At 34.4% G+C, this 23186-nt stretch overlaps 1 protein-coding gene across 5 annotated transcripts in view; it reads left to right on the top strand.

Moving 5' to 3' along the window:
* The window catches only part of LOC143230616 (voltage-gated potassium channel subunit beta-2-like), a 54172-nt gene extending 33666 nt beyond the window's left edge, over positions 1 to 20506 (top strand). For 3 of the 5 annotated variants that reach the window (XM_076464468.1, XM_076464467.1, XM_076464466.1), the window contains exons 6-16: positions 99 to 178; positions 704 to 748; positions 1983 to 2027; positions 2138 to 2181; positions 4121 to 4207; positions 6391 to 6476; positions 7824 to 7944; positions 11458 to 11549; positions 11859 to 11985; positions 13148 to 13236; positions 13804 to 20506. In XM_076464468.1, coding sequence (XP_076320583.1) covers positions 99 to 178; positions 704 to 748; positions 1983 to 2027; positions 2138 to 2181; positions 4121 to 4207; positions 6391 to 6476; positions 7824 to 7944; positions 11458 to 11549; positions 11859 to 11985; positions 13148 to 13236; positions 13804 to 13890 — 903 coding nt within the window. In that variant the 3' untranslated portion in view covers positions 13891 to 20506. Of the gene's footprint in view, positions 1 to 98; positions 179 to 703; positions 749 to 1982; positions 2028 to 2137; positions 2182 to 4120; positions 4208 to 6390; positions 6477 to 7823; positions 7945 to 11457; positions 11654 to 11858; positions 11986 to 13147; positions 13237 to 13803 lie in introns of all 5 variants that reach the window. The other 2 variants (XR_013016548.1, XM_076464469.1) reach the window with 2 other exon arrangements.
* Positions 20507 to 23186: the final 2680 nt, after the last annotated feature.

The following is a 23186-nucleotide window of genomic DNA, read 5'->3' as shown; positions in this document are numbered from 1 at the left end:
AAGTTTTGTAACTCAGATCTTTCTTTTCTTTTTTGGAACTTTTAACTTGTCAGGTTAATTATAAATTTATATAAAATATTTCTATGTTGTCTCAACAGAGGGCTGAGGATATTCTGACTGCAGCTTACGAGAGTGGAATCAACATTTTTGACACAGCAGATGCCTATGGTGGTGGAAAGTACGTTTTTGCCAAACGCTGATAAGATATTATTTGTGGTTAATTGACCGAGTAATTTGGGTTGATATAAGGAATATTTTTCTATTTTATTATTTTTATAACAAAAATATTTCGAAACAAGAAGGGCATACGAATTCTTTAATTCTGATTATTTAGGCTTAATGTAACAGCTGTAGCGTGTTTTTGACAAAAATGAAGTTTTTTTCGTTGTTATTTACGCTTCTGCTGACGTTGACGATCATAAAGCTTTATGAATATTTATATTTCTTAACAACTATTTTAACCGTCTTGGTATTTTCAAATTCACCATGATGTATTTCAGATATGCATTTATCGATTATGGTTCGAAGCGTATTTTGATTTTTATGCAAAAGCTAATGTTAGGATTAATCCTGTTGAAACAACCTGTTTGTTCTTTCTACGACCTTTCGTAGTTATGGGAAATAAAAACTGCAAATTAAAGTCGTAGTTTGGTCTCAGTTTTGTTTCTCCCTCAGTGCAAATCTGTTTGTCTTTCTTTTTCAGGGCAGAGCTAATGCTTGGGAAAATTCTAAAGAAGAAAGGTTGGAGGTATGTTACACGCTATGTTGTCACTTTTCTCTGAAGATGAGATTACTTTATTAACTGGTTTACCTGTCCACGAGGACAAGAATACCTAACATTTTGTCATAGAGGAGACAATTGTAGCTTTCTGTCCGCTTGGTTTCCAAAACCCTGACTTTTCATATCAGAATTTTATTGAGAAGATTTAAGAAAAAAAACAAACCCTTCCTCATAAAGGTAACGAAATGGTGTTATAGAATTACAATTTTAAATTACAAGAATGCTTTGCTAATGACTAAATTGAATAAGTGCTTAAGACAATATCTTAGTGTTGGGAACATCTGCACAGTCCTAGGTATGAAGTTGATCACTCCTGTTTGGCCCGGCATAGCCAGGTGGTTAAGGCTATCCACTTGTAATCCGAGAGTCGCGGGCTCGAATCCTCCCCTCTCACCAAACATGCTCACCCTTTTATCCGTGGGGGCGTTATAATGTTACGTTTGATCCTACTATTCGTTGGTAAAAGGGTAGCCCAAGAGTTGGCAGTGGGTAGTGATGACTAGCTGTCTTCCCTCTAGTCTTACACTGCTAAATTAGGGACGGCTAATAGGTAGCCCTTGTGTAGTTTTGCGCGAAATTTAAAACAAACCAAACCAATCAGTCCTGTTTAAGTGTCAAATGCCCTTTTATGGAATAGTGAGGGCACAGATGACTTCTTTTTCCATAAAATATTCGGTACTTTCACACAAAAGTGAAATCATTATCGTTCTTAATATCATGATCTTGTCAAAAAACAACAATTGACTAGATACAGTTAATAAAAATATTCCACAGAAAAAAAACCTAAAGTAGATTTAAGCGTTTTTGCTTTTAAACACGACGTACACAGCGACACAACCGTAAGAGCACAGTCTAAGACGTTGTGACCGAAAAAAAACAAGCAGAATTATTTTTGTTGTTGTTGGAAATTTCTTCTAAGTGAGTGTATTTACCTTACACATTTTTTTGCATGCCCTGGTAGCTAGGAACCTCAACCCGCAGTCTGAGGGTTTCGGGTTGGAGCCCAATCCTCAAACACGCTCGCCTTTTAGTTATGGAGGTATAATAATGTAATGGTCAATGGCACTAAGAGGTGGCGGCGAGTGGTGATGACTAGCTGCCTTCACTCTAATTTATGATTTTAAAATTAGGGACAGCTAGTGCAGATAGCTCTCTAGATTTTAGACAAATAAACAAGTAACTTTTATTCTATTTATTCCAGACGGTCCAGTTACGTCATTGCTACGAAGTTGTTTTGGACTGGAAGGTAAGTCCTTTAAGGACGTTTTCGTGTTTCTTTGTTCTTTGTGAGAATTCCTGTCGTTCGAGTGTTTCACCTTCTGATTGTGTTTTTTGTTTTGTTTTTGGTGTTGTTAGATCAGACATTGAAAAGGGGATGTCAAGGAAACAGATAATTGAAGGCAAGTCATGTGACTTCACCCTGTTGAAAAGTTTTCATCTCGTATTTCCTTTAAATATCGCATGCTTTGACCCTCTGGCGGACGAATGTTTAAATAATGTATGCATGCACTTGACATGCTCTGATTAACTGGTTCTCGGCATGATATGGTTGTGGTTCGCATGACGTCATCGAGTTATCTTAATGTGAATGTAGAGTGTTCCAATGTTATTTTTATTTGAATATTTGTAAACCGAACTCAAAGAGAGAAACACAAGAGAGAAGTTATTATTAGAAATGATATCCGGTTTCTTTGTTTGATGTAATGGATTAATGTATAGTATCTGTAATATGTGTGGCAACTCCAGATTCCAGAAAGGCTTAGTAAGTATCCTAAAAATTGGATACTCAATCAAATCTCAAATAAATGGGGTTAGAAGCGTGTAATATACTGAAAATAAAATAACGTTTGTCATTAAATAGCTTGACACTAGTAAGTATATGAACCATATCAACACACATATCATGTTTTACAGCAAAACACTCACCAAAATGATGAGTTGATATGCATAGAGTTATGGGGGGACCGGTCCCCTGTTTGCTCCCCCCTTGTGCAGCAGGATCTTGTTTAACAGACGTTGACTTTTAGGCAGTGCACAGTAGTTTGAAACATCTCATTAAGAGGGCATGACGGCCAAGCTAGGGGATGAAGAGACACAGTAATAAAATAATAAGAAATGAAGTAGTATAGAAATAGGAAACATCATGGTTTGAATAAGTTCCATCGGTCTACCTCACATGCTTAAGATCTAAGGTTTTATCCACGCAGCGGGCACAGTGCAGGTGGCCCATTGTGCAGCCCTGCATTTAAATAAACCATGAGCTACAAATTTTTAAGAACCTTAACGTTCGCTACACACACTAAGCACCATTATACCCAACCGTACAAATCAATATCCTTCGACTAAGTGGGTTACGTTGTTTCCATATGATAAGTAATTTAACTGTGAAGAATGTACGCGATAAGACAGAAACGAAGTCAGTTTCATGCGCGTTTTCCAGACTAGCTTGTGCTACGTTTGGACGAGAAAACTGTAATAACGTAGTTCTTTAAATTACTTCTGAACACCACGCATATAGACTAAATAACTGTGAAACAGGATTTTATAATTACGTCTCGCTATGATACAAAATGTTTTTATATTTGTAAAAATCAAGTAATATCATTTACTGATTTAAATTATTCCTGTAGGTCTTGTCAGTTTAATTGAACTGTATTATTAAAGACTACAATATTGATTTCCGACAGCAGGTTTCTGCTAATATTTTCCTCTATATCCCCATTCACTTTACAACTCTATTTTGTTGTTTGAGCCTGCATTCATTGTTTTGTTTTGGAATGGCACTTTTCATATCTCCAGACATTCTCTGATTTATCTATGAATTTATTTCGCTGTAAGTTATCACAGTTATCTCCATATTTTAATAACAATTTATAGGGCTAGTCACCAATAATACTTTAGCAATAAATATGTGAGACTCAGAAAAGCTAATTAAACTAAACAATAATTTTGTAATATGTATTTATATATGTGAATGTGAAAGAGGAATATATGACGAACTAACAGTTTTATTTTCTGATATATATATATATATATGTCACAGTGTAAGTTAAGTTTTTTAAGCCATTATCAAATTTTTTATAAACCCCACTAGGTGGCGATAGACACTAATGCCTGAGGCTGTTTTAACTGTATTGATTTTTTATTGACAGATTTTTCCCTTTGGCAGCATTATGTTCCGCACCTTGGCTCAAGTGATGCATGGCCTGCCATTAAAAAAATTTAAACGTTTTTTCTTTTTCACGATTGACTGTTTTCACTTTTACCCAAAAGGTGGTGTGAACTTTTGTCAATATATACTTCAGTATATCAAAAACATCTGTGTTTATTTGACCACAGGACTTCACGCTTCTCTAGAAAGACTCCAGTTGAACTACGTGGATATTCTTCTGATAAACAAAGCTGACCCCATGTGCCCCATGGAAGGTAGGTACACCAGCCAATATAAACGATCCGTGTGTCCTATAGAAGGTGAGTACACTCACCAACTCCAAATGTCCCATGAAAGGTAGGCATACTGACCAGTAGAAACGACCGGTGTGCACCTTAAAAGGTGAATATATGGCAAATAAAACTGGCCTAATGTAAGCTAAACTCATTAGCCAAAAATACTTACTATATGTATCACGTGGAAGAAAGGTGCTGCAGCCAATAGAAATGATTCATGTGTTACATTGAAGATGGTTACACTAGCCAACAAAGATAATAGTCTGGTATGACAATTGATTCCTGTCAAGAAATGGTACTTAGATCAGTCCTTAAAATAAACTTTTTTTATTCTAAACGGAATGAAGATAGATTTGTTTCTAGAGCAGAAGCCTTATTCACAATGGGAAATAAATAGGCTGATTACTAAACTCCATATGATTCAGCCACCAAGGAAGGTGAATAAATAGGTCTTATATTTTACGAACTAGTGTCCAGACACAGCTTCCTTTATTGAATGGAAATTAAATGCATAGTTGACCTCTACCCAACATTAAAAAATATCAGTAAACCCTATGTTGAACTATGTTATTTTGGTGATTAAGCTTTAAATTTTAACCGTAAATGTCACGTTTAATGCTTTTACTTAGAGTAGTTCCATAGTGAGATACGACAGGATATACTGCCTGTCAGTATGTACATTAATTCAGTCTGTTTCACGGAAACATCTGTAGTGTGAGTAAAATAAAGTAACCGTGACATGTCTGATAGTTTTCTTTCCCTCCCCTTGTAGCCCAAGAGTTGGCGATGGGTGGTGATGACCAGCTGCCTTCTCTCTAGTCTTACGCTGCTAAATTAGGGACGGCTAGCTTTGCACGAAATTAAAAAAAAAAAAAACGAATCCCTCCCCTTGAGTTTTCATTGTTCTAACTTTATCACGCACACTATTTGAGCTACGCTTTCTCGCAGACATTATGTGTTAGATCAATAAATCCAGGTCTATATGAAAATACGTACGTCGACGTAAACTATCTCACGTAGCCGTAAGTTTATTTAATAAAACTTCACGTAAAATAAACAATAAAACATAAAATTGCAATTAATAGTAATGTACGGAGTATGAAACAGTTACGAACGTTCAGCGTCTGATAAGTTTTACGAGTCGAAATAAAAAAAACTGACACAACAACAAATAATAAAATCAATACTAAAGGAAATAGCAGCTAAAATGTGTTTATAATAGTATATGAAACGAACCGAAGCTGAATTATTGCAAGGTAAAGTAAACGTAAAGCTGTAATGAAAGCAAATTTAGCTTACTATGCAGAAACGTCTGATAAGCATGTGGTTTGAACGAACTGCGCATGCGTTGTTTAGACCTAGATAATAAGTCCAGAAAGCCCATAGCAGTGGCCACGTGATCCTACCATACACCATTCTCTTTGAATTAAGAAGTTTAACTAAACAAAAGACAAGTAAGGTGATTCTCAATTGAAAGGCCTAAATATAAATCTAGCTTCTCAGACAAAGGCCTTTCTAACGACATTAGATTTGTAGTGTTTGATTTAGAAATTTGAAAAAAGTTCCGGACTTACAAACGCAAGCGTAATATTTATGTAGATACATAAAGCTGTCAGTACGGGAACAATACATACCATTATTTTTCTCTGTTTCGTAGAAACGTGTGTAGTGCAAATGAAACACGCATCTATGTCTCTGAACTTGAAAAAAAGAAATCATAAAGAAAAAATCAGTTAATATTCTGTATGTCGTCTTACAGACACGATAAACTTGAAAGAAATTATAAAATAAGAAACGCAAGTAATACAATATTCGATGGCCTCTGACTCTCTCTTAAGATCTGAGTAATAAAGATTATATACATTAAATATATAATAATGAGGAACTGAGTTTGCAAAAATAAAATAAACACTTGATTTTTGATTTAAATTAAACAAATACACCTGTATATTAATATTTCAGATTAAGGAATACAACTGTTTAGAAAACATAGGTAAGCCTAACCGTTACTTGTACATGGGCAAATAGTCCTTTCATTCTTTAATTAATCGACTCATCTTTATGATTTCCGGAAACGTTACAGTTTTACATAGAAGTTCAGAAACTAAAACTCCTTGTGTGCCTCATGGAACTTATATTTAACTGAAACTTTTTACTTTCAGAAGTCGTCCGAGCGTGCACGTACTGTGTGAATCAGGGAATGGCGTTGTACTGGGGAACATCACGGTGGACAGCCATGGAGATCATGGTAAAAATCAATAAATATTTCTCCTAGAAATTGCAGTGTTGCGTACTTACGTTTGTCGAAAAATTATGTTGTATACGTATATCTATCTACTAAATCTGTTAACAATATATCATAAAACAATGATGTTAAGTCTTCACGGAAGCTGTAAGCTTAACAATGTCACAAATCTCATTGTTGTGCATTTGTTAGCAGCTCTGTTGAATAAACAACACACAATTACGATATTTAAAGTTATAATAAAAAAAATTAAGTAGTCCACGTTTATACTTTAAATTTAGAATTACCAGTGTAACACGAATGGACCATCCCACTTCAAAAATATATTTTGCTAAGCCAATTATGTACGTGACTCCGTATGTGTTACTTCCTGTTGTTGTTGTATTAACATATCTCTCACACACAGACAGGTTCGAGAGAAGTATTGTCAGCATTAATAAAATTAAACCCAGTAATTATTGGCACGATTCTTGTAAACATTATGTGCACCACACTGGTAGTAAATAATATATAATACAATATGTAGACCACACTGGTAGTAAACAATATATGATACAATGTGGGTACTACACTGGTACTAAACACGATATGATACAATGTGCGTACTATACTGGTACTAAACAAGATATGATACAATATGTGGATCATACTGGTAGTAAATAATGTATAATACTATGTGTCAACCACACTGATAGTAAATAATATATAATACAATGTTTGGACCAAACTGGTAGTAAACAACATATAATGAACTGAGTCGTATGAGAGTTAATAACTTTGCTGTGGAGTGGGCTATAGCGAACCTCACAACAGAATAAAGCAAGAATACAATTAACATTCCAATCTCTGACTCGATTACAGAGAAGCATGAACGTACAATATTGTCGTGATTCTTTATCCTAAAGCAGAATGTTTATAATATGAGTTTCTGGGTGTTAACCTTAACTAATGAACAACTGTACTATTGTGATTCTTTAATCTAAAGCAGAATGTTTATAATATGTGTTTCTGGGTGTTAACCTTAACTAATGAACAACTGTACTGTATTCTTTAAAAGCAGAATGTTTATATGTGTTTCTGGGTGTTAACCTTAACTAATGAACAACTGTACTGTCGTGATTCTTTATCCTAAAGCAGAATGTTTATATGTGTTTCTGGGTGTTAACCTTAACTAATGAACAACTGTAGTATTGTGATTCTTTAATCTAAAGCAGAATGTTTATAATATGAGTTTCTGGGTGTTAACCTTAACTAATGAACAACAGTACTGTCGTGATTCTTTATCCTAAAGCAGAATGTTTATAACCACTTACCAATAGTATTGTCATGGTCCTCTCTCTCTACCAACAGGAAGCGTACAGTGTCGCTCGACAATTTAATCAGATTCCTCCAATCATGGAACAGACAGAGTATCACATGTTCCAGAGAGAGAAGGTGGAGCTATGTCATCCGGAACTCTTCCATAAGATTGGTTAGTACTGCTTGCGTAACCTTGCCACGTGGTTAAAGAAAATGATTTAATGGAATATGTAGGAAATATGATAGGATAGTGTTATGGTAAACAAGACTGTGTCCAGTGTTCTGTTTTTATATTTTTTCACCTTCTAACACTTTTATTGGTTTTCGTCGTCTTCACTTTTACTTACACTAACAGTTAATTCGGAATTCCTTCACAGCCGTGGGCTCAAATATCCTCCTCTCTATTCTTTTTAGTACCAGTATGCGCGCATACATGACCCCACCTCTACAGGTCACTGCATTTTTGTTTTGTTTTGAATTTAATGCATATCTACATGAAGGACATCTGTGCTAGTGTTCCTAATTTAAAAGTTATATATCTGACAAAAGGCAGCTAGTCAACAGCACCTATCTCCATCTCTTAGGCTACCTAATTGATTACCAGGATTAGCTGTCATATTATAACACCTCATGTTATAATATATGTATGACTGTAAGAGCCCTGTAAGACTAAAGGGAAGGCAGCTTGGCCTACTCTTTTTCCAACAAATAGTGGGATTGACCGGACATTATAACGCCCCTACGGCTGAAAGGGCGAGCATGTTTGGTGTGACGGGAGTTCAAACCTGCAACCCTCGGATTACAAGTCGAGTGCCTTAACCACCTGACTATGCCGGGCTTCATTGATGTGATTGCAAAGGTAACATATAGTGTACCCTTCTAGATTACTGTTAGTAGCACATATGTGTTCTCCTCAATGGCACTGTCCTGAGACATACTATTGGGTGCGTTATTTTAAAATGATTATCAATATACAAGTTAGGAAACTACGTGACAACTACATCCGGTATAAAGTCGCGTGTAATTACATGATTTAGAACCAAAACTTTATGGAAAGGTATTTAACAACACTTTCTGACACCAGAAATTCATACACTCAGTTCATAGTGATGTGTTCAGATCGGAAATTTAGACTTTCCAAGATGGAGATATATCATGTATTTTATATTGTTGGTAAACAAAGAAATATGCATCAACATAGGGTACCAGGACCATCTAGAAAAATACTTGGAAAATTCGTACTCCAAACATGGTAAGTAAAATGCGGCATTTTGTAACAGCTGAGAACTATAAAGCTCAGTTTGAAAAGCCGTCCTCGTGCCCCAAACAACGTTATCCAACATAATCAAAAATTATATTTGTTGGAAACAATACCAACAAGTTACGGGTTTATTGAAATAAGATTTACAGTCGTATCTAGTGATCTGCTATTGTATAACCCAACCAGCTGGAAAATGAAACGTTATTTCACATGAAGACAAGCCAGTCAAAACGCAGTCGTAGCACCTATTAATTTTTCAGCGAGTACATTGTTGAAACGACTCATGTGAAACCGTCTTCCTCGTGCACTGCATTGATTAGGGAAAGCACACAGAGAAGAGTTGTGGGTTTAGGAAATGACGGCCTAAAGATGGAGTATTTAAAAAAAAAAAATTACCACGCAGGACTGTTGTCAAGATGTATAGTTTTGGCTATACGTGCCAATATGGACTCCGACGACGTGGTAAGGCCCCCTAATAGTGCTAATGTTACAAAATAATCCTCTATATACCCAAATAGACTTAATATCCCTCGTAATTTCCTGTATAACCAATAGATCTAATATAACATAATAATCGTTTGTATAACCATATACATTTAATACCACATAATAATCACTTATACAACCATGTGAAAAAATTAGGACACCCTATGAAAGCCTGTGTATTTTTGTAACGTTTCTGGATATATAGATATTTAACCTCAATTTTAACAACACTGAGAGATTATAGGGATATAACTGAACAATTAAAACTGAAGAAAAGACTTTTCAAGATCTTCTGTAAATTGTAATTCGATAAAAATGCATTTTCTAACTGAGGAAAAAGTTAGGACACCCAGACATTTATACCCACATAAAATGGCTCAACTCAAACACAGGTGTATAACACCAGGTGCATGTGATTAGAAGATCATTACTCAGCATTGTGAATGAGGCTTGCCCTATTTAAACCTCAGACATTTAGTTTGGTGTGTTCCTGACTGCTGAAGTGAGAGTGAGCACCATGATGAGAGCAAAAGAGCTGTCTGAGGCCTTCAGAAAGAAAATTGTAGCAGCTTATGAGTCTGGTAAGGGATTTAAAAAGATCTCAAAAGAGTTTGAAATCAGCCATTCCAATGTCCGGAAAATAGTCAACAAGTGGAGGGCTTTCAAAACAACTTCCAACATGCCCAGGTCTGGTCGTCCAAGTTCATCCCGAGAGCAGACAATAAGATGCTAAAATAGGTCTCCAAAAACCCTAAAGTGTCATCACGGGACCTACAGCAGGCTCTGGCTACTGTTGATGTGAAAGTGCATGCCTCTACAAACAGAAAGAGACTGCACAAGTGTAACTTGCATGGGAGGTGTGCAAGGAGGAAACCTTTGCTCTCTAAGAGAAACATCAAGGCCAGACTGAAGTTTGCCAGAATGTAGACAAAGACCAGGACTTCTGGGATAGTGTTCTTTGGACAGATGAGTCCAAATAGTTTAATTTCATACCAACTGTGAAACATGGAGGTGTAAGTGTCATGGTTTGGGGCTGCTTTGCTGCAGCAGGACCTGGACAGCTCACAATCATAGAATCCACCATGAATTCTACTGTGTATTAGAGGGTGCTCGAGGATCATGTGAGACCATCTGTAAGAAAATTAAAACTGAAGCGGAACTGGACTCTGCAACACGACAATGACCCAAAACATACCAGTAAATCCATCAAGGACTGGCTGAAAACTAAGAAATGGAGAGTCTTGGAATGGCCGAATCAAAGCCCAGATCTTAATCCCATTGAGATGCTGTGGGGTGACTTGAAACGAGCTGTACATGCAAGAAACCCCTGAAACATCTCACAGCTGAAAGAATTCTGCATTGAGGAGTGGGGCAAACTTCCTTGAGACCGATGTCAGAGACTGGTAGATGGCTACAAAAAGCGTCTCACTGCAGTTATTTCAGCTAAAGGGGGTAACACTAGCTATTAGTGGGTAGGGTGCCCTAACTTTTTCTCAGTTCGAATATGCATTTTTGTAGCATGACATTTACAGAAGATCTTGAAAAGTATTTTCTTCAGTTTTAATTGTTTAGTTATATTCCTATAATCTATCAGTATTGTTAAAATTGAGATTAAATATCTATATATCCAAAAATGTTACAAAAATACACAGACTTTCATAGGGTGTCCTAATTTCTTCACATGACTGTATAACCCTAATACACTTAGTATGACATAATATTAACAGTATTTGTGTTTCTAATTTTGTACCACTATGAAAATAAATAACATAATTATTGAACTTTCCCAAGTGTCAACTTTTAGCTAAGTAATGACGCATTAAAACGTATATTTTTCTTTTTATAGTATATCAAAACATATATTATTTGTCTATATATGTGTCAGTGACAGAGTTAAACTTTCACATGATTTAGATATGTAAATTTGTTTACCACTAGGGGTTGGAACTATGACGTGGTCCCCTCAGGCTTTTGGATTGAGTGGAAAGTTTGATGAAGGAATTAATCTTCTTTCCAGGGGCTCCATCAGGGTGAATATCGGTTTAACGTGCTGTTATTCTGTGTTAAGAATGAAGTATCAACATAGTTTATGCTTCTGTTACTATAGTTACCTTCACAACTCACACTTTCAATGGTATATTTTTCTTTCTGTTTTATTACTTTGTTAGAGTAAGGATTATTTGTATGTATATGTTATGTCTATTGCTAAGATACTTAGGTTTATATAGTCAAAACATTACAACAATAAAAACAATAAAATATAAACGTAATTCAATACGTGAAACTTTACCTATTTTAGTTACCGCTAGATGGCAATCAATTTTGTTTCTCGTGAACAGCACTATTCAGGGACTACTGACAAAGCTGTTATGGACGACAATCGCAGTCCTAAACATCAGTCTAAGATTCAACAACTTTCTTTCATCGTGGAGAAGTTAAGCTGTACGTTAAACCAGTTATTTATAGGTACGGTTTGTGAATTTGGTCTCGCCATCTTTTAAAATTAACTTTTAACTTTATAACGACAAGAGTATTAACATTAAATATTTCAAATTTATTTCAGTGATTTTAAATGGTGTAGAATTTTTCTGGATTAATTCCTGTGTATTATTAATTGCTTGATCTAATTTCTGTAAACTTTAACATCTTATGTAACACATTAACACATAACAGTGACGTTCATCATGCCAGTCAAGGCTATCTAACACTGTCTTAACACATTCACACATAACAGTGGTGTTAAACATGCCAGTCAAAGCTATTTAACACTATCTTACTTAACACATTTCCAGGTCAAAATAAATTTCGATTTTTTTCTCATAAATTGGAACCTTTCCCTTTGTTATTATTATTCTCTTATTCTATAACAAGGTTTGTCACACAAAGTGTTTCTACGTTACATTTTTTTTTTTTTATATATAACAGTATATTTCTTCTGTTACGTAAGGGTCTCAAACTTTCTATAGTTTATATAAAAACGTGACTATTGTTATGGCAGAACGTTTGATAGTCGCTAATTTATTTAAATGAATGACAAATTGCTCTCACCTGCCAAACTTTTACAGGTTTCTGCATTGTTTACAATGACACAGATTCAGAGAATTCAACACCGAAACGTTATGAGGTTTTCTTATTCAGTTGCGAATTCAAAATGATATTAAGTGTCTCAAAATGTCACCGAAACGTCTGATCCCATTTCTTAATAAATTCGCCCTTCCTCCAATATACTGTAATTTATTCCGAAATGTCTTTATTATTTAAAATTGATATTTTTATGATAATGCTGGTGAACATTCGAAAGTAACACTGAAACGATTTGATTTATTTAGAGATTTATATTTTCTTTACGACGAAGTATCGAAGTATTGATATTTTATCGACATCTTTGTTTCGCTTCAGGTATAAAACCCAATTGTTTCTTGCTTTTTGTTCGAATAATAAAATACTTTGAAGCAGGCGATATTCAAAACGCGAAACGTCGAGTACTGTTTGTATCTGTGAACCAGAAAAGGCATCTGAAATGTGTCATCGTATTTCTCGTATCACATTTAATTAATATTATTTTTATATATTGTTTTAAATTCATAGATATATATTTATATTAATAATTGCTTGACGTGTTTTCCAGCATGGTGCCTTAAAAACGATTGTGTCCATTGTGTTCTTGTCGGAGCCTCGACTGTTGAACAGCTCCTTGACCACTTGCACGCATTACAGGTAAGGGTAACGTACAAATAATGCAAAAGTTTAGAAATATTCATGCTCTAACTTCATGGTTACATCGTTCGGTGACCAGTTAACTTGATGAATAGAAAGATAAACATGATTTGGGTACCAGTTAACTTGATGAATAGAAAGATAAACACAGTTTTCCTTAATGATCAACCCGATCGATAGAAAAAAGGAAAAAGGTTTTGACAGTAATCGAATCATTAGAAATTAAAGAACCACTCAGTGATTTCTAGATACTATTATTCTGTTACGAAGTACGATATGGGGTTAGTCAAAATCGGAAAGAAAGAAACGTTCGCAGGATAAACGACTGTAGGAATGTTAGGTTTATATGTGTGTTAAGATTTCTTTAAATCTGCTAAATAAAGTGTAAAACTGTTAAAGGTACTTTCATAGTGTTTTATCAACAATGTCTCTCACATAACCCCACTTAAACCAGAGATTAACACCCCAGATGCCGTACTAATTAACGGACACTCAGTATTTGTTGTCATTTACAGAATTAATCTTACATCAGTGAAACTTCTTATATTAACCATGTTTCCCTGCTAGGTGGTGCCACGACTGAACACGAATATCGTGAATGAGGTTGAAAAAATTCTAGACAACAAGCCAATACGACAACCTCTGACCAGGTGACTAGGGATGCCTCGGGACTCCTGTGGGGGCAGGGGACCCAGGCATGATTTGTTGGAGGAGGACTCACTTAGTGGAGAAGAGGCTAACAGAAGGAGGAGTGACTCTGGGGAAGCTCCAAGCTTCCATCACCTGGAGACTCGGGGGGTGGTACAGAGAATTCTGAATGCCTGCTCCATCCAATAAGTTAACAAATTAACCTCGCGTGAAACATAAACTAGGATGACATAACTTACTCTTTGAAACAGCCTGAGAATTTTATAACGCAAAGAACGATTCCAATATTAGAGATCTGTAGTTATACAGACAACTTTCCAGCTACGATAGCAAGTAAAACCTTAGAGACAGAAGCAACACCTTAATAAAACTAACTGTTTAGAAGGTACTAAAAACTTCTTATACACGAAACTTTCTGTTGGACTTGAATTTTTATCTTATTTTCTGGTGGTTTAGTTTCAGATGTGTAAGAAGGTGTGCCTTGAGGCTGTTATTTTAAACTTATCTGTTTTGTGGGATCAGATTTTACGTTTAGGGTTAAACTTCTCTGTTTTACAAGATCAAATCTTACGTTTAAGGTTAAACTTTTCTGTTTTACAGGATCAGATTTTACGTTTAGGGTTAAATTTCTCTGTTTTGTGGGATCAGATCTTACGTTTAGGATTAAACTTATCTCTTTTGTGGGATCAGATCTTGCATTTAGGGTTAAACTTCCCAGTACTTTATTAATATTGAAAAAACACCTGTTTGACTTACTTTTCCGCAAAAACAGTTTTAATAAGCTAAGAAAACTTTGTATACATAGTTCTATTACAGAGAAGCAGAATACCTTGAGAGATAGCCCTAACTTTAGAGATACTAAATTATTTAGCTCATTTTCGTGTAGGATACTTCAATGTAAAGAAGTGAGTATTCTGGTGGCTGGAAAGCGTGATATTTTGCTTTCTTATTTTAATTAAAATGTGTAAAGTGTGAAAAAATTAATTACCAAAATTCCGATCCAGAAGATTAACACGAAATTTCTAAGTTACTACATAAGCATATTGTTGAAGGTTGTTGAAAAGTAGCATGTAAAAGGTAGACTTGAAACGATAATTTATTATGTGGAACATTCTGGAAGGTATTAGATTCCCTGTTACTCCACGTTGAAGAGCTGAATCAAACACGTGTGAAAAGAGTGTTCAATTCTAGAAGTTTCTTCAGAGAAGATACGTCTTAGGAGTAGAGCCCAAAGTACGAAAGTACCCAACGAGACCAAGTTTCATGAATAGGAGAATACATGTCCGGCCACCGTAGAGTGAATACTTCTACGACTTCTCACTTAGTTCACTTTATTAGTTGCGAAGGAAATGTATTTACAACTATATTACGTGTATAAAATACTACATTGCACATGCGATTTTAAAGTCGCTCTGGCTATTTTTATTCCAGAAAGAATATTCCAAGGTAGTGGTTTGTCATGGATTAATTAAATTTTTTGATCTTATAAATATGAGAGAAAAAATCGACGCACTGTAAGTATTTTGTATTTCAGGGCAAATATTACAAATGGAGCCGATGTTCGTAAAGTTTACGCATATATGTAGTCTTAAAATAATACCACTAAATGGAGTTGATATTTGTAAAGTTTACGCATATATGTAGCCTTAGAACAATGGCACTAGAATAGATGGAACTAATATTCGTAAAGTTTACGCAAAAGTCGGCAACCATTTAATACTACCACTAGATGGAGTTTATATTCGTAAAGTTTACGCAAAAGTCGGCAACCATTTAATACTACCACTAGATGGAGTTTATATTCGTAAAGTTTACTTAAATCTGTAATCTAAGAATATTAACACAAGATGGAGTTGATATTTGTAAGGTTTACGCAAGTTTGTAGTCCTAGAATATTAGACAGTACTACTAGATGCAGTTGATATTCTTAAAGTTTACACAATGCTCTATGGTCTTGTAAGTTTTATAGAAATCTGCATCATCTAATTGGATCGAGAGAAATCCTACATCACCATGCGTAATGATCTTTAGTGTAGGATGGCCAACTTGAAAATGTTTTTAGCTGAATACTCGTAATAGTAGTTTACTCTCGAGAGCACTAAGAATAAAACAGCTCATACAACTACGAAGGAAAGCGAATTTTATGTTGTAATACGAGAGTAAAGTAGTGCAGGAAGAAGAGGTTATTAATTGCATACGTCCACAACCCCTGTCAGACAGTAACCTTCTAAAACTCAACTGGTTAGTAAGGCCAGTACTGTATTTGTCTCTCTTTTTCTGGTCAGCATCTTTTCGGCGTACCGAAATGAGAACAAATCTAGATTGTGAAGTAAAATTTAAACGTTCCTTTCTATTTTTTTAATTTAAAATGTTTTAAGTATTTTGGGGAGAATAGTTACATAAGGTCGTAGTTGAGGTGATTTTATGCTTGTAGTTTACGGTGATATACGATGACTGACAGTTTACAGTAATATATAATACTTGTATTTTACAATAATATATGCTGATAGTTTACAGTAATACGTAATGACATGTAGCTTACAGTAATATATAATACTTGTATTTTACAGTAATACATAATGACTGGTATTTTACAATAATATATAATGACTGATGTTTTAAAATAATATATAATAACTGGTATTTTACAGTAATATATACTACTTGTATTTTACACTAACACATAATATTGGTATTTTACACTAATATATAATACTTGTATTTTAAAGTAATATGTAATGACTGGTAGTTCACAGTAACATTTTACAATAATGTAGAAGGACTGGATGTTTTCTTCAAATATGTTAAGTGGCATGTTACAATAATGTAGAAGTACTGTATGTTTTCTTCAAGCGTATTAAGTAACATTTTACAATAATGTACAACGAATGAGTAGTTTTGGTGTTGTTTTGATTTTTCTGGCAGTGTTAAATGATTAACCTTATCATTATAATATAAAATCTTTACAACGAATATATTCTTACATTTGTCACTATTAACCTTGCCACATTTGATGAACGTGAAAATATGAAGTGAAACTTCACGTAATTTATAGTACACAAGAATACAAAGAGTACAGACTTTAAATTTGGTAACAATTCGTTGAGTTACAAATGGAGGTAATACGAAATTTGAACCTTGAATCAACTTACTGTAATATATAAATCATTATTGATTTTGTCTGTGTACCCGCAAAAACAATAATAATGAAACGATTGTATGAAATTTAGTTTTGCCAAATGTTTCCTTTTATTATAATTTGTATATGATTTTTAACCCGCTTTTCCAGGATTAAGTTAAGAAAACTTCCATTAAGTGTAGGACAAACAGCAAAACCAGTTATATAAATATTCTCACATAGATGGCACGGTTACTTTTACGATGTTGAAATGTTTATATAACATTTGTTTTTGTTCTAATCTTTAAGGCTACTTTCAGTAAGTATTTTACTGAACAAAAAACAGTATTATTTGAACTATTTTAGAAAGAAACAAATTTACTCACAGTTGTGTAACTGCTGCTATTTTCCCATGCACGTATAACATGTTTTTCAAGTCTCCAAATCTCTTATTAGATGTTGAAGTAAAAAGAATGTTTTAGCACTTTAGGAAACTATTTAGGACTATAATTACAATGCTTGTAAACCCAATGAGTGTAGTAAGCTGTTTGGAGTTGTTATCAAATTATATTGAACCTATGAGTATAGGAAGCTATTTGAGACAATATTCATAATTTTGTTTAACCCATCAATTTAGGAATTTATTTAGGGTTATCGTCCAGTGAAACCATTAGCTTAGAAATGTAGCTCAGCGTAATGGTAGTGAACCCATAGGTTTAGGAAACTATTTACGATTATAACCATACTCGTAATGAACCAATTGGTTCAATAAAGTGTTTAGTACTTTCGTAATGCAAGTAAGAGAATCCATTAATTTGGATATTGTTTAGGGTTAGCTTCTCAATGCTAGACCATTAATCTAGTAAAGTGTTTAGGGTTAGCTTCTCAATGCTAGACCATTAATCTAGTAAAGTGTTTAGGGTTAACTTCCTCATGTTAGCCCATTAGTTTAGGGATTTATTTAGGGTTATTATCCAGTGAAGCCATAAGTTTATAAAACGGCTTAGTGTAAGGCTAGTGAACTTGTGAAGGTCTTTAGGATTGTCTTCTTAATGCTATTAAACATGTTAATTTATTAAGCTATTTAGGATTATTATCATCATCATCTTAGTAAATCCACGAGCTTAGGAAACTGTTTAATTACCGTCACGAATTTAAAGAACTCATTAGTTGATGAATTTATTTAAGGTTTTCATCCTAACGTTAGTGAACCCATGCTGCAGCTAAGCAGTGAATTGTTATCTGATTATAATTTTTTGCAAGCTTTCGTATCAGTATTTTAAGTTCAGCTTATACTTATTGGTACTGGTTAAGTTTCTCACATAAATCTATAAAGTGTGTAAAACAGTATAAACCTTCATTCCAAGATGTACATTGCCCGCAGGTAATGTGAGTCATGTGATCAAGCAATCGAGTGCAGGTTTTGTGTCTGAGATATTCTTGGCGGTAAACTCTTACGATATGCATGTATATAAACGTTTTCTTTGCTCAACTGCAACAGTTTAAGTGCCTTTATAATTTTCCTGTTGGACTGCTCTAACCTGCCACAGTGAACAGTTTCATGTGGTTCAGTGTACAAACACTTTTCGTGTGACAGAAGTATTATGTGATTAAAGAAACTTATCTTTGCTTATATTGTTGTAAACTGACGTTTCAGTTTATATTGTTCAAACTTGTGTTTATATATATTGTTGCAAACTGACGTTTCTATTTATATTGTTCAAACTTATGTTTGTTTATATTGTTGCAGACTAACGTTTCAGTTTATATTGTTGCAAACTGACGTTTTTATTTATATTGTTCAATCTTATGTTTGTTTATATTGTTGCAAACTGACGTTTATATTTATATTGTTTAATCTTATGTTTGTTTATATTGTTGTAAACGTGCGTTTCAGTTTATATTGTTGCACACTTATCTTTCAACTTATGTTGGTTTCCAGTAATCGGAGTAAGGGATTACATTTATTTGTGGTTCATTAATCTAGGTATGTTGAATCATTTCACTGATTTTCACGATTTCTTTAGATTTCAGGATTAGAATCTTGATTAGTTATATCAATACGTGTCTGTGAAATGTCCTTAACCATCTTTGGTCTGACTTTGATATGTAGTGAGCAGTTCTTGCGCTAATGCTATTATTGTGATTCCACTTTTTGTCTCTTTCCAGACCAGTCACAACTTAACATGGTAACGAACTTAATTTCTCCTGTTCACGTGCTATCCTTTGGTACTCGTAAAGGCATGAGGGTGAACTTAAACAGTCGCCATGACAACATTGTAGTTGGTTATAAGAATATAGACTTTACGATAGTTTATCATGGCGATGATATATTTGTAACGTGTTGCAAAATGTCAAGCAATAAAATTAATTTAAATTGTCATGACGACGTATCTTGTTATTTTCAGGCGTGTAGTGAACAATATGTACCAGTGTGGTTGGTTGTCATGACAACATATTTCGTCGTTTTATTGGAGAATACGAAACAACAAGGTTTTAAATCGTCTTTAACCTTACACCTCGAGTAGAACTAATTAACGAATGCACTGAAAATGCATTAAAACACTATCTGTGTACCTGAGAAATACTAGTGTTAAATTCTTCTCATGAATATACGCTTGGTTGTTAACGCTGAATAAACATCCAAGTTTTGGGTGTACGTTTTAGCCGCGTGTGTACTTCCATTCTTATGGAGGTTTTGAACAAAAACGGGTGCTGTATTTCTTTTTGTTTTTTTCTTGAGGAGTGGGGTAGAGAAGATGATACTTACAATAAGATCAATGTGGGCTATCTATTTAATGAAATAAGACTGAAATTGATGTTTATTTTCTGAAAAAAAGAGGAATATGGCTCTTTAACTTCACCGTAAGTTTTAATTTTGAATATTATACTTGTATCTGGTGTTATTTGAAATTCAGCTGATTGTAACACGTGAAATAATATTATTACATTTAATATAAAAGATAAGGTACAAGAATATACACTGTCAATATTTACTTTAGTTTGGGAAAGTTTAGTACAAAATATTATTAGTGTAGTTTTGTGAATACACATTCTATATACATATCAATTTTTAACTTTTGCCCTATAGATATTATTCTACCTGTTATAGATTAAACTGAATATTAGGGATAGTTTTTCTTCATGTTCTCTTGTCTTTGATTAGATGTAATCGAATTTACACCATCATATTCAGAACTTCCTAAAAGTTAATAGATTTTAAGGACTGCAGATTTATTAGCGAGTAAGTTGTGCCCAGTAGTAGCTACATTAACTTTTCTTTATATTATTAATACTGTAGATAAGCTGGTTTTGATTTAATTTTACCCCACGGTCACTGAAGGTTGTCTTAGAAGGTGGTGTGAAAATTATAAGATAAAATATATGCACCGCTGAATTTGAACTAAAAACGTGTAACATAATATGAATCGTTGTTTGTTATTTTATATTCATTGCCGCTTGTACAGGTTTTAAGGTTATTTAATAAATCCAATTTTCATCACATATCCTCTACTGTTTGTTTCTGAAACTAACTTATGCCATTAATCATACCGGAACCTCATGGACGAAAATGAAAGTTTCTTAAATTAACATATCAATGAAATACAGATCGAAAACATATATCATTAGAATAAATAAAAAACAAAACAAATTTCTTTACAGTCTGTAAAAGCTGCATTTCATATTTATTATTAGTTACTAGCGCCCTCTGTGCGTGGCATCGTAAATTAGAAGAAAGTATAAACATTTTTACAGTCCATTTTCACGACATACCTATTAACAATTTTTTTGTCACATGAAATAATAAAATACTTACGTCATAGTTAGCTTATCACTAAGTCGTTTCCAATTGGCTTATGGAAAAATTTAGCGATACATCTACAATACTCACCAATCATTTATTCCCGTAGTTAATACGCATGCCTCAATTTTACTAAGTTCATGACAACCCTCGTTTTTCATAACTTTGACCCTTAACGTGATGTATTATTACAAACTGTAGCTATGTTTTTATGATTCCCTATAACACAAGTATACCGTTTAACTGAAGAGTAGATAATACGTTACCAAACTAACAACTTCTTTCTTACTTCTAACAATAAGTTACCAAACTAACTACGTTCTTACTTCTAATGATAATAATAACTTGCGAAAATAACTACGTAAAAAGTCCTCTTAGACCTAACAATCTTAAACGAATTATATCAGGGATACATTAGGTCCATGTTTTGTACCACTACTTCGCCCTCTATTAATGGGTCTTCACCAAATTTGGTATGAAGGTTTGATGGGTCCATGTGGGGTACATTCAAATTTACATTTTGTATGTTGTAGTTCTTATGGGCGTTTATTAAAAATATAATTGCATATAAGGGAAGTAACTCTTCTTGTCCAAAGATAACCTTTCATTAATTATGAATTTAGATAACTTCCTTCCAGTCGGTTGTTAATAACATACAAACATGTAACAAATTAAGCCTTTATTACACATTGTAACGCACAGGTAACGAATCTATCTTTGTTCCTTATACAGAAACACGTTTTAAATTTATAGGTTTTTGGTTTTCCAGATAACAGTCTAAATAAACCTTGTAATTATTTGTGAACAGTTGCCTCAAGCTAACGTACCCATTTATAACCTACCTAAATAGAATTTATGCAGTATAGACCTATTTAAGGAAGACATTTCAAAGTAAACGTTTTGAGATCTTATTTATATAATGGTCTACTTGTTTTTGCTTTCGTATCGCAAGCTGTGGGGCACAAGTTCGAATCCCCGTTGGCAAACATGCTTGCCCCTATAGCTGTAGGAGAGTCATAATGTTACGGTCAATCCCACTATTTGTTGGTTAAAAAAAAGCACCCCAAGGACTGGCGATGGATAGTGTTGAGTCGATGCCTTCGTTCGGGTCTTTAATTGCTAAATTAGGGGTGGCTACCTATACAGGACACCACCAAGTATATTTACCCGAAAATCATCGTTCGTAAGCATTGTTTATTTGTTTGTTTTAAATTTCGCGCAAAGCTACACGAGGACTATCTGCGCTAGCCGTTCCAAATTTAGCAGTGCAAAACTAGAGGGAAGGCAGTTAGTCATCACCACCAACCGCCAACTCATAGACTACTCTTTTACCAACGAATAGTGGGATTGACCGTAACCTTTTAACGCCCCCCACGGCTGAAAGAGTGAGCATGTTCGGTGTGACGGGAATTCGAACCAGCGACTCTCAGATTATGAGTCGAGTGCCTTAACCACCTGGCCATGCCGGACTCATTCGTAAGCAACCTCGGGATTCAAACGATAAAGAGAAAGAAATCCATAATATGTGGGAAAAAAGGGTCAATAGATATTGGTTTCCAAATTGAAATCATTCATTAATTTTTCTACAGGAGAATAAAGATATCTGAAAAAAGTATTTTCATTTTCTAATCTGCAGTGTAAGCAAAATTATTCTAAATCAGTTTTAATAATTTTATAGCATAATTTCGAAGATAAACCTTAAATAAGACTGAGATTCGAGTAGCTGATAAACCATACTTACAGCGTTCGTTTGGTTTAAAAACCATGTCGAGATAACATTCATTTGCTGTACTTTGTTAGTTTATTTAGTTATTACACAGTCTAGTGGCTCTAAAGAAAGGTTTACTGTTCAGCACGTCATATCTTACCAATGCTCAGTCGTAGACAGGTGAACTTACACATTGTAGTAAGCGAATCACTTTCAAATGTTTTTGTTAAGCACAATGCTACACACCGAGCCATCTGTGCTCCGCCCACTATGGATATCGAAACACGAATTTTGGCGTCATGAGCCCTTAGAATTACCAATGAATGGGGACTGAAGGGGAAACGCTAAGAGTATCAAGTGGAAAGCTGCCTTAGGTTGCCACCAGGATTGCCACTATTGAGTTGGTCTTACAATAACATTTTACTAAATGTTGTCACTATTAATTACAGTTACTTCGGGATGATTGCCTGTTTGTTTCCATCTTCTATTTTATTATGTGTGGCAGTCGGATGTTACTAAAAAAGGATTAAGGTTAGGTAAAATATAGATAACGCTCCCTTTCATACATCATATAATAACTTTTGTAATTGTTCTTTCCAATAAAAAGGCCCGGTATGGTCAGGTGGTTAAAGCATTCAAATTCGAAATCTCAGGGTCGCGGGTTCGAATACCCA

Source organism: Tachypleus tridentatus, chromosome 10, assembly GCF_004210375.1.
Source record: "Tachypleus tridentatus isolate NWPU-2018 chromosome 10, ASM421037v1, whole genome shotgun sequence".
Lineage (NCBI taxonomy): Eukaryota > Metazoa > Arthropoda > Merostomata > Xiphosura > Limulidae > Tachypleus > Tachypleus tridentatus.
This window is presented reverse-complemented; position numbering and strand designations above follow the sequence as displayed.